The sequence below is a fragment of the Danio rerio genome, chromosome 25 (assembly GCF_052040795.2).
Source record: "Danio rerio strain M-AB ecotype USA chromosome 25, GRCz13ab, whole genome shotgun sequence".
Classification (NCBI taxonomy): Eukaryota; Metazoa; Chordata; class Actinopteri; order Cypriniformes; family Danionidae; genus Danio; species Danio rerio.
Window position 1 is genome coordinate 30,533,150 of NC_141045.1, and position 16,851 is coordinate 30,550,000.

The 16,851-nt window shown below is 35.8% G+C and overlaps 1 protein-coding gene and 1 long non-coding RNA gene across 21 annotated transcripts in view; one reads left to right on the top strand and one right to left on the bottom strand.

The window, feature by feature from the left end:
- cadps2 (Ca++-dependent secretion activator 2) overlaps window positions 1-16,851 on the top strand; it is a 350,912-nt gene that overhangs the window by 317,983 nt on the left and 16,078 nt on the right. For 5 of the 19 annotated variants that reach the window (XR_015526569.1, XR_015526568.1, XR_015526570.1 and 2 more), the window contains 4 exons: window positions 2,686-2,841; window positions 6,771-6,922; window positions 16,517-16,591; window positions 16,803-16,851. The exon at window positions 16,803-16,851 is cut by the window's right edge and continues 35 nt beyond it. Coding sequence is in view for 14 of the 19 variants with exons in the window: in XM_087312412.1 (XP_087168538.1) it covers window positions 2,686-2,841; window positions 6,771-6,918; window positions 14,835-14,849; window positions 16,517-16,591; window positions 16,803-16,851 (443 nt within the window). In the remaining 5 variants the exon portion in view is untranslated. Of the gene's footprint in view, window positions 1-2,685; window positions 2,842-6,770; window positions 6,923-14,834; window positions 14,850-16,516; window positions 16,592-16,802 lie in introns of all 19 variants that reach the window. The other 14 variants (XM_087312414.1, XM_087312417.1, XM_087312420.1 and 11 more) reach the window with 5 other exon arrangements.
- LOC147837863 (uncharacterized) overlaps window positions 2,686-16,851 on the bottom strand; it is a 39,819-nt gene continuing 25,653 nt past the window's right edge. For both annotated transcript variants that reach the window (XR_015526624.1, XR_015526625.1), the window contains exons 2-4: window positions 14,954-14,996; window positions 3,050-3,161; window positions 2,686-2,906 (exon numbers count right to left, since the gene is read on the bottom strand). This is a non-coding gene — a long non-coding RNA (uncharacterized LOC147837863). The remainder of the gene's footprint in view (window positions 2,907-3,049; window positions 3,162-14,953; window positions 14,997-16,851) is intronic.

Consider the following 16,851-nt stretch of genomic DNA (forward strand, 5'->3'; position numbering starts at 1 on the left):
ATCTCAATTAGCCTAAAGAGTGTGAACTGCAAAAGCACACCAGCTTTCGGGCCTGAAACAGTGTGTGTGTGGTGGGTGTAGTCCTTTGGGTGTCTGTCAGAGGGGACTCTGGTTAGCTGCTTGTTAGATTCGGCAAGAACTTTGTGTTCTCCCTGAGGGGGAGTTTGTTCGTCAGGCGAGAAACTGGTCCATTTGTTCACCCTGCCTCTCTTTCCTCTGCTCAAGCAGGCTCGAGGCGGAGGCGCAGACCCCCGAGGGGGCCCTTACGGACCATACCGCCACTAATTAATCGAGTGGGAGCTTGTGCTCGCCCCTTTTAATTGCACAGCGGACTTTGCCAAGCAATTTATTTTCCCGGACCGCCACTTGTGAAGGTAACAGTCTTTTAACAGCGAGAAGAACGAGTGGCTTTTTTTTTTTGCTTGTTGTTGTTGCGCCGCACATTCATGAGGCCTAAACTGTGCGTTGCCGTGTCGACTGCGGTTGATGTCACTCCATCTGTCTGTCTTGGAGATCTCTTGAGCCCCTTCAAACCCACTGGAGTCCACACACAACAGCAGGAGAAGCTGCTCTGTGTCTGAGGCATTTCAGTCTGCTGGATGCAGAAGAAACTGATATTACAGTATTTTTGTGCTGATTACTGATTAGTCCTTTGACTACCTATTTTTTAAACTTGGGACAACTTAACTGTTTATTGAGGATGTCTTTTTTTTAAATTTAAACTATTTGCATTTTACATGTAAAAAGTGCTGTAATGGTGACGCGGTGCTGCAGTGGGTAGCGCTCTCGCCTCACAGCAAGAAGTTTGCTGGTTTGAGCCTCGGCATGTTCTCCCCGTGTTCGTGTGGGTTTACTCTGGGTGCTCCGATTTCCCCCACAAGTCCAAAGACATGCAGTACAGGTGAATTGGGTAGGCTAAATCATAAAACATATACTGGATAAGTTGGCCGTTCATTCCGCTATGGCAACCCCAGATTAATAAAGGGACTAAGCCGAAAAGAAAATGAATGAATAATTGAATGATAGTGCCGTAATAGGGAGTGGGATTATTTCAATATTGGGGAGATATTGAGGCTTAGTTTGTCCGCAACGTGCTCTGTGAATGTTTTTTGATGACAAATCTTATTTTGACACATATTTTGGGAATAAAATATTGCAGTCTGGGCAGATTTACCACACTTTAGTTATGTTCGTGACTGTTTTTGCTCTTATTGACTTCCATTATAACAACATTTTTTTGATTACGAAGCCATGACACCATAAAATCATGCGTTGTTGATTGTTGGTGGTTTTCCCTGTTGAGAAAAGTTTTTTTTCTCTCTTAATGCGCATTATTCCCAACAGAAAACCAACAACAGTCAAGAATGTATGGTGGCATGACTTTGCAATCAAAAAATGTTGTTACAATAGAAGTCAATGGGGCAAAATCAGCCACTAACATAACGAAAGGGTGGTCAATTTGAACAATACACAAGGTTTAAGGTGTGTTTGCATCATATGGTGTTACTGTTATCACCTGTGTTATATGCTGCATATAAAAAATGTGGATAATAATAACAACATATAAAATGTAAAATTAAAGCATAATGTTACAATATAATATTATTATTAATAATAGAATTAGTATAGTATAATGTTACAATTCATGTTTTAAAAATGTTTAATGATATAACAATATATGATTTAAATAAGATTGAGTCATAAGTATAACTTGAAAGTAAAAGTAAAATTATATACATTATAACCTTCATAATAACTTATAACAACTGAACATTCAAACTCAAAAAAAGAAATAAATAAAAAAAATGTTCAGACCCTAAAAAATGTGAAGTATGAAAACACCTTAACCCTTTAAAAGCCTCTCAATAAATACTCTTCAAAAACTGACATGTTACTGGGGTAATTACAAGACTTTTGCACTGTTTTGAAAATAAAAATTATTTTGTAATATTAAAAATATAAAGATGATATTGTAATCAATACAGTTACCATAAATAGTTCTTCGCCCAATAAATGATGATTAATTCCAGGCTAAATACTCTATATTCGTTATTCCTTTTCTGGCTTCCATCATATACAGTAACCTTGTAGTTCCAACATCATAGCTTTATTAACGTATTACAAGTGATATGACCAACAATACAATATATTATTCGATTAAGTCTTTTTAAATAACTAAATGTGGCACAAAACCATCGTCATATATGTTTTAAGCTCAATACACATTAGGTACTGGTTTGCATAGCGATATTACACTAGTCTAAATCAACACTCTTGTCTTTAAAGTTTAGATTTGTACTGTATTTTTCAGTCCAAAGCTCTTAAGAAAAACCTGTATGAGTGTTTATTTAATTTTTATTCATTAATATCTATAACAATTTCTAATTTAAGATACTTATTAATGAGTTTTATTAAATGGTCCTGGCCATAAAAGCTATTTTGGATTTGACCACTGGTATATATATGTTTTTGTTTGATTTAGTTATAAATTATAATAACATGCTATCATGTATTGAGATATTAAGATTAAAAACAATAATAATCAAAAATGATTCATTAGTATAATAAAGATATGCACTCATTTGACCCAGTTTTAAAGTTCTAGATTTGTAATGTAGTGTATTTTGCAGTTTAAAAAAATTGTCTATTATGAGCTAAGCATGTGAATGTTTCTGTCTTCTCCAGTAATGGTTCGGCCACATCAGAAGATCTGTTTTGGAAGCTGGATGCTCTTCAGATGTTCGTCATGGACCTGCATTGGCCAGAGCCAGAGTTTGCCAAACATCTGGAGCAGAGGCTTAAACTGATGGCTAGCGACATGATGGAGGCCTGTGTCAAAAGGTTGGCTCTTTAAAGGATCAGTTCACTTGCAGTCATCCAAGATGTTCATTTCTCTGTTCTTCAGTCTAAAAATAGTTTTTGGAAGAAAACAATCATGATTTTTCTCTATACAGTGGACTTATATATTGCATAACAGTCTGAATTTCCAAACTACAGTTTTAGTGCTGTGTAACATAATGCCAGGTGAAGAATGAGAGTCTAAAGTTACCAACAGGAAGAGAGCCCACTGCGTTATAATCTGAAAACCACGCCCACTGGGGGAAAACAATCCAAACCGCTCCATTGACTTTGTATTGCGGGAGGGTGCCTCATTGTCAATTCTGACGAATAAAAAAGAAATGAAAAACAATGTCTAAAAGTTACATGTTGAACAATACAGACAGAATGGAAAACTATCTGCTTGTTAAGTGTGACGTCACGCGAACAGGCTTCAGGGTCTAAGCGCTCTATCAAACTGTATGTGGAGACTCAACAAATGGTAATAATAAATGTTTATAAAGCGATGTAATACTTTCGAAAATCACGGTCGCAATATATATATATATATATATATATATATATATATATATATATATATATATATATATATATATATATATATATGCCTTAAAATCCAAGGCCAGAAAGTGATTTTTTTTTATAAATTGTTAAAAATATTGATGTCTGGCATGCAGAAAGTCCAGAGACTGTTGTGTACACCATGATTTTATATAAAATTCACTTTAATGTGTGATATATGACCAATTATTGGTCATAAAGAAAATTTTTCCTAAAGACAAAGCAGATTTACGTCACGGCCCTATGGGGGTGGGGGGTAGGGGGAGGTGGTGGCCAATTCAACTCGCTCCATTGACTTTGTATTGCATGAGAGTGCCTCTTTTTATCTTTTGACACATAAAAATGAATAAAATATTGTCTAAAAGTTGCTATGCAACAAAATGTTTAGTAGAGAACTGAAAAAATCTAGAAACAAGATTTTAAATTTAAGATTTTAAAAATAATGTTTAAAGACACAAATGCAGAGCGCAATGACTTGCATTAGAGAATTAATAGTTATTTCTGTCTCCTTGAAGGCTGGCCTTACCAATTCGTAAAAACTTATTTCTGGATTTTATTTATGTATTGTTGTCTAATAGCTTTTAGGCATTATGATAAATGTTCCTGTTTATGTTTCCTCCAACCCAGGCTTATTCTGAAAATGTACCGCTATATACATTTCTGGAGAGTGTCAAATAGAAGCTATTTTTTTTTTTTTTTGGCAGTTTTTGTTTTTGCGAATACACCAGAGGCTGCTCTGTATACTTTTTCAGATCTCAAATTTCTCTCGCCAGTGCCATTCTTGCCTGCTGTTCTCATGTAAATCCACCAGAAGCCACTGTTGACTGATTGATTGACTGACCTATCGACTGACCCACCCTCCTCCTTCACTAAACCCAACCAATAGTGTTTTCCAAAACAATCCAGAAAAATAAAAGACTTCACCTTTTTTACCAAGTTTTCAGATTCTACCACATTCTCACTCTGTTATTTACTTGTTTATTTTATTTTTTGGCTTCTGTTTTTGTCTTAACCGATTTCTGCAACCATTCTTCACTGTGCTCGAACCCCGTTGTCGTGGTCAGCTCCTCTATGCTAACTGGACAAACTGGTAACAGCGAGAAAGCCATTCACGTGGAGGTAAGCAGTAGGCTGTTAAGCACTAAAAATCAATGACGTCATACCGCCCCGTATCATTCGTTTTAAAGATGAAATGCAGTCATACGTACTTCTGGCTACATAATTAGTGATCTCCAGAAATGTAACTAGGGCTACATTTTTAGAATCAGTCTGTATTGGTTTTCTCCCAGTGGGCAAACCTTACTTTTCTAATGTTTTAGCGCTCTAACTTTGTGTCCTTAAACATTTGTTTTACAGGGTCTACAGGTTATGAAAACTTGGTTCTGGATTTTTAACTTGTCAACTTAATTTTTTTTATCGGTCAGAAATAACAAGGAACTTTCCACAATACAAATTCAATGGAGCAAGTTGTATTGTCCCGGCATGGGATGGGGCGTGGTCTAAATGTGTTCTGTCTCTATCATTTGCTAGATTTTAGACGCTTATTTCTCATTTGTTATCATGTAAAGCCTCTTTTTAAGCTGCATTGAAACATCTGCTACATAGGGAAAATATCCTCCATGTTTTCTTTCAAATCTTAAAGGGATAGTTCAACCTTTTGTGGTTTTAAACCTTTAAGCCCCAGTCAGATCAAATGATTTTTATTGTCATTTATGAAAGTCACTATGTCAGATGCAATTTGTCGTGGATAACAAATATGCCAGACTACACGTTCCCTCACAATCAGTCATCCTGTGATGTTTACTACATGCGTTATTTTACAAAGCAGTCACAAGTGTTGCTATAACTATATTTATTATCTCAATTTCATTTTTTTATCTTATTTCAATCTCAATAAACAATGATGCCTGCTAAAAACTAAAACTACATTATTTAAGGGCATTCCTTACGACATGGATAGGATCGAACTTGTGATTTCTTTTTATTATTAAGATATTTTCTTTGAAATCTAAATGTATATTTTTCTGCCAGGGTTGCTTAATAAACACTCCCTTGCCTGAATTTGCCGCGAGTGAGATGGAAAAAATGTAAGCACATCAGCAGCAGCAAGGAAAATTCAGGTGCTCAAAAGAGAATCTTTAAAATAATGACATATTAAATAAATTGAAAATATATAACTGAGGTTTGTGATACAAAAATCACAGTGAAGCATTCATTAAATCCTTATTTTCTAGAGAGCGAATCAAATCATCCACCTATATAGTTGAGTAGTGGATGGACACAAATACAAATATAATTCATATATTTTTCTTGGGGGGAAAAAAATTATTTTTGAAAGGAATTTTGTTTGGTATAATTTTTATCTTAATGTTAATGTATCTTTTTTTGGTCAGTTATCTACAAACAAGAATAACGAATAACATTTGAGGTGAAGACAAGTCCGCTATATGTGCTAAAACACAAATTGCGACTTTTATTAAACTGTTTTCACTAATGACAAATTTGAATAAGCAGGAAATGCTTTTAAAATGTATTCAGCACTGAACATGTTTCCAGATTACCTCAGAAGAACAAACTCTGTTGCAAGGATGAGAGAACTCGTTGTGAGAATGGAGATGTTTGTATATTTGTGCCAATCTGTCAGATAAAATTGCTTAAAACACCTTAATATTTTTGAAAATTTGATAAACTTTGTATAACTAATAATTATTATTATTTGTTGATTACCTGACCAGCGCATTAATGGCAGTACTCGCTGAGATAACTGAGCAATTACTTGATGCTATTGCATTGTCACCCACATGATGGTACTCGTAAAGATCGAGAAAAAAATTAAACATGCTAGACTTTCTCTAATGGTGTTGTGAGGCGTTACATGCTTGGTATCAGTTGCCGTGAACTATGCTGCAAAAAACTTTTGAATCTTGTGTCACGACGCCCATTTGTCATTTACAAATTCCCACAACATCCTACGTCAAGGAAATCATGCCAAAATCAAAATGTCAAACTCATGTGATCTGACTGGGGCTTTATGAAGTCGCAAAAGAAGATATTTTGAAAAATGCTGGTTGGTGGCACCCATTGACTTCCACATTAAGGAAAAAATTACTATGAAAGTCAATGACCATCTTCTTAAAAGTATTTTCTTTTATGTTCAACGGAAGAAAGAAACCCAAATAGGGTTTGAACAAGTGTGTAAATGACGACTATTCCTTTAAATTAAATGAAAGAATGAAATGAACTTTTTGAATGATGAGGAGAAGAGTCAATTATCAGTACGTTTTCAATTTGAAAGTAAACTAATCCACTAAGGACTCCATTCAAGGACAGGTCTTCATGTAACTGATGTCTCTGCTATCTCTGTTATTTAGGACCAAAGCTGCTTTTGACTCGAAAATGCAGAAGTCTTGCAAGTCCACAGATTTCCGCGTCGCCTTGTCTGTGTGCACAATGTTCAATGTTCTCATGGATGCCAAGAAGCAGTGCTCCAAGCTTTGTGTTCTTGACCAAGGTCAGGAGGTACGTCACAATCCTTTCCAGCCAGACACATCCATATCATACAGTACATCTCTTAAAGCATCTTCTCACTGTTCAGCTGACAGCAAGGAGGTGACAGCTAGATTAACAACATTGAATTACAGCACAAGATCTCTTTTTATGCTTCAAACTTGCTTTTGAGTTTAACTGTCACCAGTGTTATTGGTTGGTGTGAAGTGTTTCATGTCTTTGGCCGATATTGTTACAGCTTTATATTCTGCCTGGAGATAAGTCTTGACACAAAGTCTTATGCCGCAGAGAATGTGATCAAGCTGAAGCCAAACTTCCACAGAGCTCTCGACACCTAGAACTGCCATTTTCATTTCAAACAAGCCAAGTCATTAGCGGCTTCAGTAACTCTTTAGTTTAGGTCACAATTCATGGAACTAACACTACTAGTTTAATATACAACTAGTTAGCTCTTTATTAATAGTTAGTAAGGTAGAATTTGGGTTTTGGATTAGGGATGCAGAATTAGATCAAATGTATAACTACTAATGAACAGTTAATATCTTAATAATAGTCAGGCAATAAGCCAGTAGTTAATAGGATGAATTGTGACCTGAACCTGAAGTGTTACTGTAGCTTCTAATTTGCATGACATTAATAACTCTGTAGTTTGACGGGCACTTTTTTTTTAATCTCTGTGTGAATATTGAGAACATTTTACTTAGCAGATCATTAAAGATGTAGTCACTGCAACAAAAAATACATTAATGGGAGAAAATAATACGACTAAGCTGTTCAGACACAACCTGGAGTGAACTGAATTCAGTTCATTGTGTAATCTTCTCTATGGAGAACAGCAGATCTTCTGATTCTTAAGGGGACCTATTATGCAAAAATCACTTTTAAAACGGGTTTAAGCACAGTTGTGTGGTAAGAGTTTGTGAATTTAGCCAGCCTCTAATGGTTTAAATCAATTAATTAATTTTTTTATAATCACACTTCATAAAAACTGTTTGTGTTTGCAGAAACACTTTGATATTCTCCCTTTAATTGACATTAGCCCCTTTCATGCAATGATATCGGTAAATATCCGGCAAATTTTTGGAACGATTCACACAGATGAGAACGTTACGGAATTTTTCCGGAAAAGAGCATACACACATCCATTCCAAAATACCGGTAAATTTTGACTTCATAAACCAGAAATGAGCTCTAAAGCTGCGCTTGTATTTGTAAACATTTGACTACATTACAAACTCTGTGGATGGATAAGTATTGTGAACAACTTCGATGAAAACATATAGAGGAACTCTTTAGTATGTCGAGATGTACGTGATATGTGTGTGTGCTAGTGCTCACCAGCTCCTTCATGGGCACACGCGACACACCAAACTGAAGGAAGCAGAGCTTGAAGGTAAACAAACAACGGCTTATCAAAAGCATCTTATCGATAATTATTTACACAGTTGGCATTAAGAAGAAACGTTATCTGACTAACATCGAGCAGCTAAATGTGTCAGGCTTTTATTTTCATAAACCGCGCGGACATGAATGCGTCTGACTGTTCTGATTGGCTAAAGTAGACGTCTCACTTCAGCACGTTTTAGACATGTACTCGCTCTTTCCTGCAATCTTCCTTCTGCGTTCACACAGCGCAGCATTTCGACAAATTACCAGTAATGTTACAACTTCTCTTTCCGGAAATTGCCAGAACTAGTTTATCGGTATTTTCAAAAAAGGACCTGTTGTCTGTATGTGTGAAAGGGGCTATAGTCCCTTTTTTATTGACAAAGTCTTGCCCATTTGCGATGTTTTCTCTTCCTCATTAGCATAGACAGTCTCAGTGAGTAGCAGCCATCTGCCATTAGAGTTTACATTGTTTTACATTGTACAGTTTACAGTTTTACATTGTATCTGCCAAAGATAATGTCAGTAACTAAGAGGTATAATAAATGTTGAGTGTTAGGATGCACAAATGAACACCATATTCTCCACTACCTATTGAGCCACTTTTTTTGTAGTTAACATTTTCAGATTTTCGCAAAAATAACGTTAGTTAGTTAGTCCTGTTTTGAATCTACCAATAATGCATAAGCATTTGTAGCTCCGTCTTTTTTGAAAAGAGAGCTTTTTTTATAAACTGTTAGTTACCGACAATGTTGGACAATAGCGTTGCTACAAGTAGTGATGCTACTAGCTTAACTACATTTCTCAATAGTATGGTGGTACTGTCGCTACTTTCTAAATCAAATAGTTTTTCAGTAGCGAAGCTATTATTTTAATCAAGTAGAGCAGTAGCGTTCACACAAGCTACATTTACCGATCACGGATCATTAAGTGATGCCGCCGCCATTCACAGAGCTGTGAAGTTGGTATCTGGCAAATGCAAGGATATCCATATGATAGTGAGAATGAATTCTTCTTTTTCGTGTTTTACGGTGGTTGAAAACTTTTTGGTGAGCTACTGCCACCTCTCACTCTGATCATTGACGTCGCCAATCAATCATTGGGCTGGCAGGAGAAACTTGCTTGATGGAAAGATGACTGTAGAGGAATTATTTAATTAAGCTGGACCATATCTCGGAGTACATGTCCTAAAGTTAATTCTGATGCTGTGCTCTTGTTAGAGTTTAATTGATTTTAAATTTGCCCAAGTGCACATACCTGAAAAATAATAGTAATTTAATGTAAGTCTAATATTTAAAACATTTAAATTACTATAGTATTTTTTTAACAATATAGAGAAGTAATTTAATTAATTTGCTGTGGTACTAGGGCTGCACGATTTTTTGAAAAAAGATGACGATCTCGATTTGACCCTACACTCGATCTTAATTCAGCTTTTCTACGATTCAGCCAATTATATTTTCAAGGTCAGGAGAGAACCTATGTCACATACTGTATTTATAAGGTATAATTCATCCAGAAATGTAATTTCTGTCTTCAAATAATGATGTATTCGTGGCCGCGAAATCACACGTGAGCTGACCACAAGCTGTTTGACTACCGAGAATGCGTCTGTGCACGCATGACACCTACTTTAATGAACACAAACTACATAGGCTTTAAATAACAGGTAATGAAAATGTGAATAACGTTCAGTTTGTTGCACAGAGCGATCGTTTGAGGGCCGTGTGGAAGGTTTGATTTGCATGTATCTGTTTTTTTCTCACAGTGACGGCGACCATGATCCGCACTCGGAAGTGAAAGTAAAACCTGTGCTCACATCGTTTAAATGATCGTACGGCATTTTAGAGTTATGATTACGACAAGCATTTGATATGTTTTTTTCTTTCACTGCAAACACAAAATGTTGTGCATGAAAATAAATGTTTACTGTGTCAGTATAACAACCCTAGCCTATATATAATGTTGAATATAATGCAAGAAGGAATCTGATAATGACAAAATTCTAATTTTACCAGTGAAAACAAATGGTCAATTAATGCTGTCAATAACAGATGACAAGCACATGTCTCAAGCATAATAATTCAACTTTATAATTATGAATAGCTGTATTCTGATGTCATCATTTTACTGTTAATTTACAACCAGGACATATTGAAAGTCTGTTCAAGTCCAGCATAATGACAATACAAAATTGAGTATTTTAAGCAACAGTTGACCTACACATAGGCCTAATATTATTATTGTTGTTTTACCATATGTTTGAGAATGAACAATAATAATAGGCTAATCATATTAACCTTTATTTTACATTTACAGAATTGTGAAAAAAATCGTGATCTTGATTTTGAGCAAAAAAAAATTGTGATTCACATTTTTGCTAGAATCGTGCAGCCCTATGTGGTACTTTTACAGTTGCAATACATATATATTTTTACTGTAGTAAAAGCTAAAGTATACTATAATAATTACTATTAGTTCACAACAGTTACTAATAATACTATATTATATAGTATAAGTAATTGACAGAGTTGTAAATCTGTTGTACAGTATGTACAGTTGAAGTCTATTATTATTAGCCCCCTTTTTAAATTTAATTAACTTTTTAAAATATTTTCCAAATAATATATAACAGGGCAAGGAAATGTTCACAGTATGTCTGATAATATTTTTTCTTCTGTATTAAGTCTTATTTACTTTATTTCAGCTAGAATAAAAGCAGTTTTAAATTTTTAAAAATAATTTATAAAAAATTATTAGTACCTTTAAGTTGTATTTTTTTTCGATAGTCAACAGAACAAACCATCGTAATACAATAACTTATATACACTTCCCTATATATTTCCCTTTACTATACATTACTGTAGTATTTTAAATTTGTAACACAGGATTTATTGAAATATTTTGCTTTTGCTGTCTAGCAAAATTTCTTTCTCTTTGGAACAGCATATTATTTGCAGTTAATAATTGAATTTAACAATTATGCCACATATGTTTCGTTAGCAGTTTTATTATTTAGCAAGACAGAACTAACTTAGATTGAAGTTGCTTTGATTTAAAAATGGAAAAAAAGGCTTCATATGTAGCTAAGCTACTTTTGCCATGTAGTTTTTAGCTTAGCTTGCTACATTTTCCAAGGGGTAGCTTTTAGTGTAGTTAAGCTACATTTTAATTAGAGTAACTAATAGCTTAGCTCACTACACTTTTCCAAGTAGCTTGCCCAACACTGATTACTGAAAACTCTGTGAAAGCTCATATTTCTCATTCAAGCATAATTCATCCAAAATATGACAAGGCCTGTCAATAGTATGTCAATAATAATCAATATATAGATGTATCACACAACACATGGACATGTCCTCTGTCATTTTTGGTGATGCAATATACTGTATATTGCCCATACATAAAAAAACAGTTCTAGCAACATTTCAGCTGATTGCAGAACCTCTCTATCTCTACTTGAGTTGTCAGTGTGAGCATAGTTAAACATTATAGTATATACTATAAATTACTACAGTATATTTTCATGTGGATGTCTGACAAAATAAAATAGATCTGGTAGCAGATACTAAAGCCTCTGTTACTTTTTACCTTGCACTTTTTTGTTAACATGTATTATTAATTATTTAGGATATGTGTTTTCACATTCTGATTCCACTGCCTGATTATTTCATTGTTAAATTAAAATATAATGTGTTCTTTGGAAGAGTATACTTGCGTTGTGATGATATTATATTGTCACTCTGGCATTATATAATGAGTGGCATAAAATGAACTGAAAAAATTGTGGTAATATAATATGGATCTCAATACAATTGAGTTATACTCTCTATAACTTTAATTTAATTGACATGTGAGTGTGCACATCCGGTGTATATTACTTCCAACTGTCTTGTGTGCAGCAAATCCGATGTGCGACCCACTTTAGGATGGGGACTGCTTTAGTTTTGTTGATCAGTGACTGCAGGAAAAAGAACATTATGGTGGAAGCCAACATTATTCGCAAATATAATGCAATAAATGTTTGACGAGATAAAAAATCTGACCACAGATTTTCATCTTTGATTTCTTTTTACTCTTTTTTTTTTTTTTTATTACTAAAGTTTGAACTTTGAGAGTGTTTAAATGAGAGAAAAGTGTCAAAATGTTAATGCCTGTCTGAAAAAAGTGCATTAAGTGTGTAGTGTGGGGTTTTATAGCCTTACTAAGGAGTTTTACTGTAAAAATTAAGCTGACTACTTTGCAGATTTCAACTACTGCAGGATATTTTCAGACCATAACTCCTGCAAATAACAAGGAGCCGCTGTGTATTTTGGTGCAATATATCGTACAACAAAAATAGATAAACATGACTAGTCGCAATCTGAATAATCAGGCAAGAGTCAATCACTGCATCCGAAATCACATACAGTACAGTAAGTCCATACTACAGTGCATCTGGAAAGTATTCATAGCGCTTCACTTTTTCACATTTTGCTATGTTACTGCCTTATTAAACATTGAATTAAATTCATTTATTTCCTCAAAATTCTACACACAATAGCCCATAATGACATTGTGTAAAAATATATTTTTAATTGTTGCAAATTCATTTCATTCAATTACACCCTTAGGTCTTTTTGAATATGATTCCACAAGCTTGGCACACCTGTCTTTGGGAATTTTTGCCCATTCCTCTATCAGGTTGGATTATCCAAGTAGGTCGAAACGTTGTGATATTAAAGGACTTTTGAGAGCTAAAATGACAGTGTGCCAATTTTCTTTTGATCGTAAGCGATAGTGTACAGCCATTTTCAGATCTCTCCAAAGATTTTCAATAGGATATAGGTATGGGCTCTTGCTGGGCCACGCAAGGACATTCACCAAGTTGTTGTGAAGCCACTCTATTTATATTTTGGAAGTGTGCTTTGGGTCGTTGTCCTGCCGGAAGATGAACTATTGCCCCAGTCTGAGATCAAGAGCACTCTGAAGCAGGTTCTCATTCAGGATGCTTTGCTGCATTCATCTTTTCCTCTATCCTGACTATTCTTTCAGTTCCTGCTGCTGAAAAACATCCCCACAGCATGATGCTGCCACCAACATGCTTCACTGTAGAGATGGTATTAGCCTGGAGATGAGCGTTGCTTGGTTTTTCTCCAAACGTAACACCTGGCATTCACTCCACAGAGTTCAATTTTAGTCTCATCAGACCAGAGAATTTTGTTTCTTATGGTCTGAGAGTCCTTCAGATGCCTTTTGGCAAATTTCGGAATGGCTTCAGTCTGGCCGCTTTACCATACAGGCCTGATTGGTGGATTGCTGCACGTATGATTGTTCTTCTGTAAGGTTCTCCTCTCTCCACAGAAGAACGCTGGAGCTCAGACAGAGTGACCATCTGGTTATTGATCACCTCCCTGACTAAGGCCCTTCTCCCCCGATCACTCAGTCCCGGTAGTTCCATACATCTTACGAATGATGGAGGCCACTGTGCTCATTGGAACATTCAGAGCAGCAGGCATTTTTCTGTAACCTTCCCCAGCCTTGTGCTCCTAGACAATCCTGTCTTGGAGGTCTACAGACAATTCCTTTGTCTTCATGCTTGGTTTGTGCTTTGACATGCACTGTCAACCCTGGGACCTTATATAGACAGGTGTGTGCCTTTTTAAATCATGTTCAATCAACTGAATTTACTACAGGTGAACCCCAGTTAAGCTGCTGAAACATCTCAAGAATGTACCAGAATGTACCTGAGCTCAATTTCGAGCTTCACTGCAAAGGCTGTGAATACATGTACATGTGATTTTTCAGGTTTTTTATTTTTAATAAATTTGCAACAATTTAAAATGTATATTTTTTTCACAATGTCATCATAGGGTATTGTGTGTAGAATTTTGAGGAAACAAATTAATTTACTCCATTTTGGAATAAGGCTGTAGCATAAATTAATGTGGAAAAAGTGAAGCGCTATGAATACTTTCCGGATGCACTGTATGTAGTAGCAAAATAGTGTCCGAATGTGTAGTACTCAAAAGAAAAATGTACTTGAAAACGTAATGACCTATTCATTTGACACAGAAATCTAATCATTCATCTCATTTCAAACTGCTTTTTAAAATTCGGATTGTTCAGACCGTTTCGAGCTGCAAATAAATAAAGAAAATGATTCAGATTTTTTCTCTCTCTCTCAGAGTAAAGCTTCATAGTTTGCAGTAAGTGGAATGCTAGGTTGCACTTTCATTTGGTCACAATAATTTGTTCTTCAGACATTAAACTGGCAGTTTGCTTGTTTTTTTTTATTTTGTAATTTACTGTAAATCTCATTTCACTTGTGAAATGAGCAGGTTTCGCATTGCCTTTGTTTATCGTCTAGTTCAATTTGAGCTAATTAATGTTTAAAATCATGTTTTATTTAAAACGATGTTTTATTTATCTGATGGCTGTCCATTAACCAGCTCTGAGATTACTTTTCATTCAACTGCTTTTTTTCTTTTCTTTTTATTTATTGTCTTTTTTTTTCCCCCACTCATCCCCACATGTCCTGCACGTTATTGCATGAACCCAAGGTTGACCAACAGTGGGTAAGTGTCCATTCTACCAAACTTACTTGCATTCAAATAGGACAAAATCCAAAGTGTGCAATTAACAATCAAAAGAAGTGAATATTTGTTCATCATTAACTCACCCTCATGTCATTCCAAACCTGTATGACTTTCTTCTGTGTGACTCTTGAAAGAAAAACAAAACATTGGCTTCAATTATAAGGACAAAAACAACAACACTACATTCTTAAAATATCAAAAATGACTGGAATCTCTTGTCGGTGTTATTTTAATATAACCAAATCAGTTACCGCTTCAAATGATTCCGATTTATAAACAACAGCTCGAATTTGATCACATTCGTATTTCTTTCTCATCTTCACATCAGTGCACATTTATATGTATGAATGCTTCTGAAATAGAAGTAAACTATTTGTTTGTGTAGTTCAGATCTTGCCTCTCTTCTGAATATCGCAGTCATTGTCGCTACTACTCTTTTCCAGTCCTAACAAAACAAAAACTGGTGCTAACTTTGCGCGGGGAAAAAAAGAGAGATGAATTTTCTCTGGCAGTGACACTTAAAGTATGTGGCCTTGTGCGGCGAGATAGTCTAACAGCAGAGCAACCGCCACTTTTATTTCCACTTACTTCTTAGTATTGGGTTAAAAGGTATTTCTAAACGCTCAACTGATTTTCCTTCACACGGTATTGAATTTAATGGCCATCGGTGCGTGTCGGCGTGTTCGTGAAAGACTTTATTTCAAAACAAAGAAAAGATTATTTTACCCGAGTTTGCCTGCCGCTTTATTTCAAAATACAAGGTTACGCTTTATAAGCCGCCATCTCGCTGAAGTGACTCTGAAGTGGATGGCTACCAGATAAATGTTTTCAAAAGAAATTATTGTTCTTTTGGTTTTCACACACACGGTAAAGACCTCCCTATTTAATCGTCGCTAATGCAAAAAAAAAAAGAAGAGAGCCCTCGCCGTTTAGCCGCAGAAAAAGCAAACATGGAAGTGTTAATTGAGGTAAAAAGTCCTCAAGATTCTCCTATAATGCCATTTATGAAAAAAAAAAAAACTGCCATTTTGCGCGCAGGGAAAAAAAAGGGTGAAAAGAAAATTAGGGCTGCTGACAGTGACCTCTTAGCACCCTCAATTTGTCACCGATCTGCACGCATTGTTGATTGAAATTTTTAATTTGGGTGTCCTTTAGATTCGCTGTGAATGCCCATTGTTGGCAGAGATGAACTCCTTCTTGCTGCACATGCAGCAAAGGCATCTATTCAGCGTCCAAATGGATGCGTTCTCTCTCTCTCTCTCCCCCTGAGCCCTCGTTTTCTCCTCTCTCCTCCACAAAATAGGTGAATAAGACTTATCAGACATGAAATGGCGGATTAATTGAATGTAGTGTGAGCCTTTGGTCGCCGCAGCTGGACGGGTTCTTTAGAAAAACACAAGGCTGCCCTAATTGTGGCCCGCACAAAAAAGTATCCTTCAAATTCCTTTGCCCTAAACGAGAACAGGAATGCCATTCATTGGCATAATAGGCCTAATAGCTGCTTAACTCAGCCCTATTGCACAGGGAGGATTTTTCCCTCTCCCGAAATATGTCTTTGTGAGGGTGTTGTTCTTTTAGGATTGCCTCGCGTTGATCCGCGTTTAGCCATGGTGTTTGTTGATGTTTCTCCTTTTCTTGTCCCGCAGCAGCAGTACCACTCCAAAATCGATGTCCTAATCGATGAGGCCTTTAAGGAAATGATCTCCTCCTTGGTCTCGAAGGTACAACCATTGTTTGGGTTCTTTTCACAACATTGAGATTTGGCTTTTGAGCATTCTCCTCAGCCGGCCTTCACTCGTGACTCGTGAAACGTTACATACAGAGTGTTCCAGCATATTGTTAGATTTCCAGCGAAGGTTACTTCAGCCTTAATTGTTCATTGTTGCATTCGTGTCTGTCACGCAAACATTGATTTTTTTTTTTTGGTACTAGTTTGCAGCTGTTTTAGATGGGGTGTTGTCGAAACTGTCACGATACGACG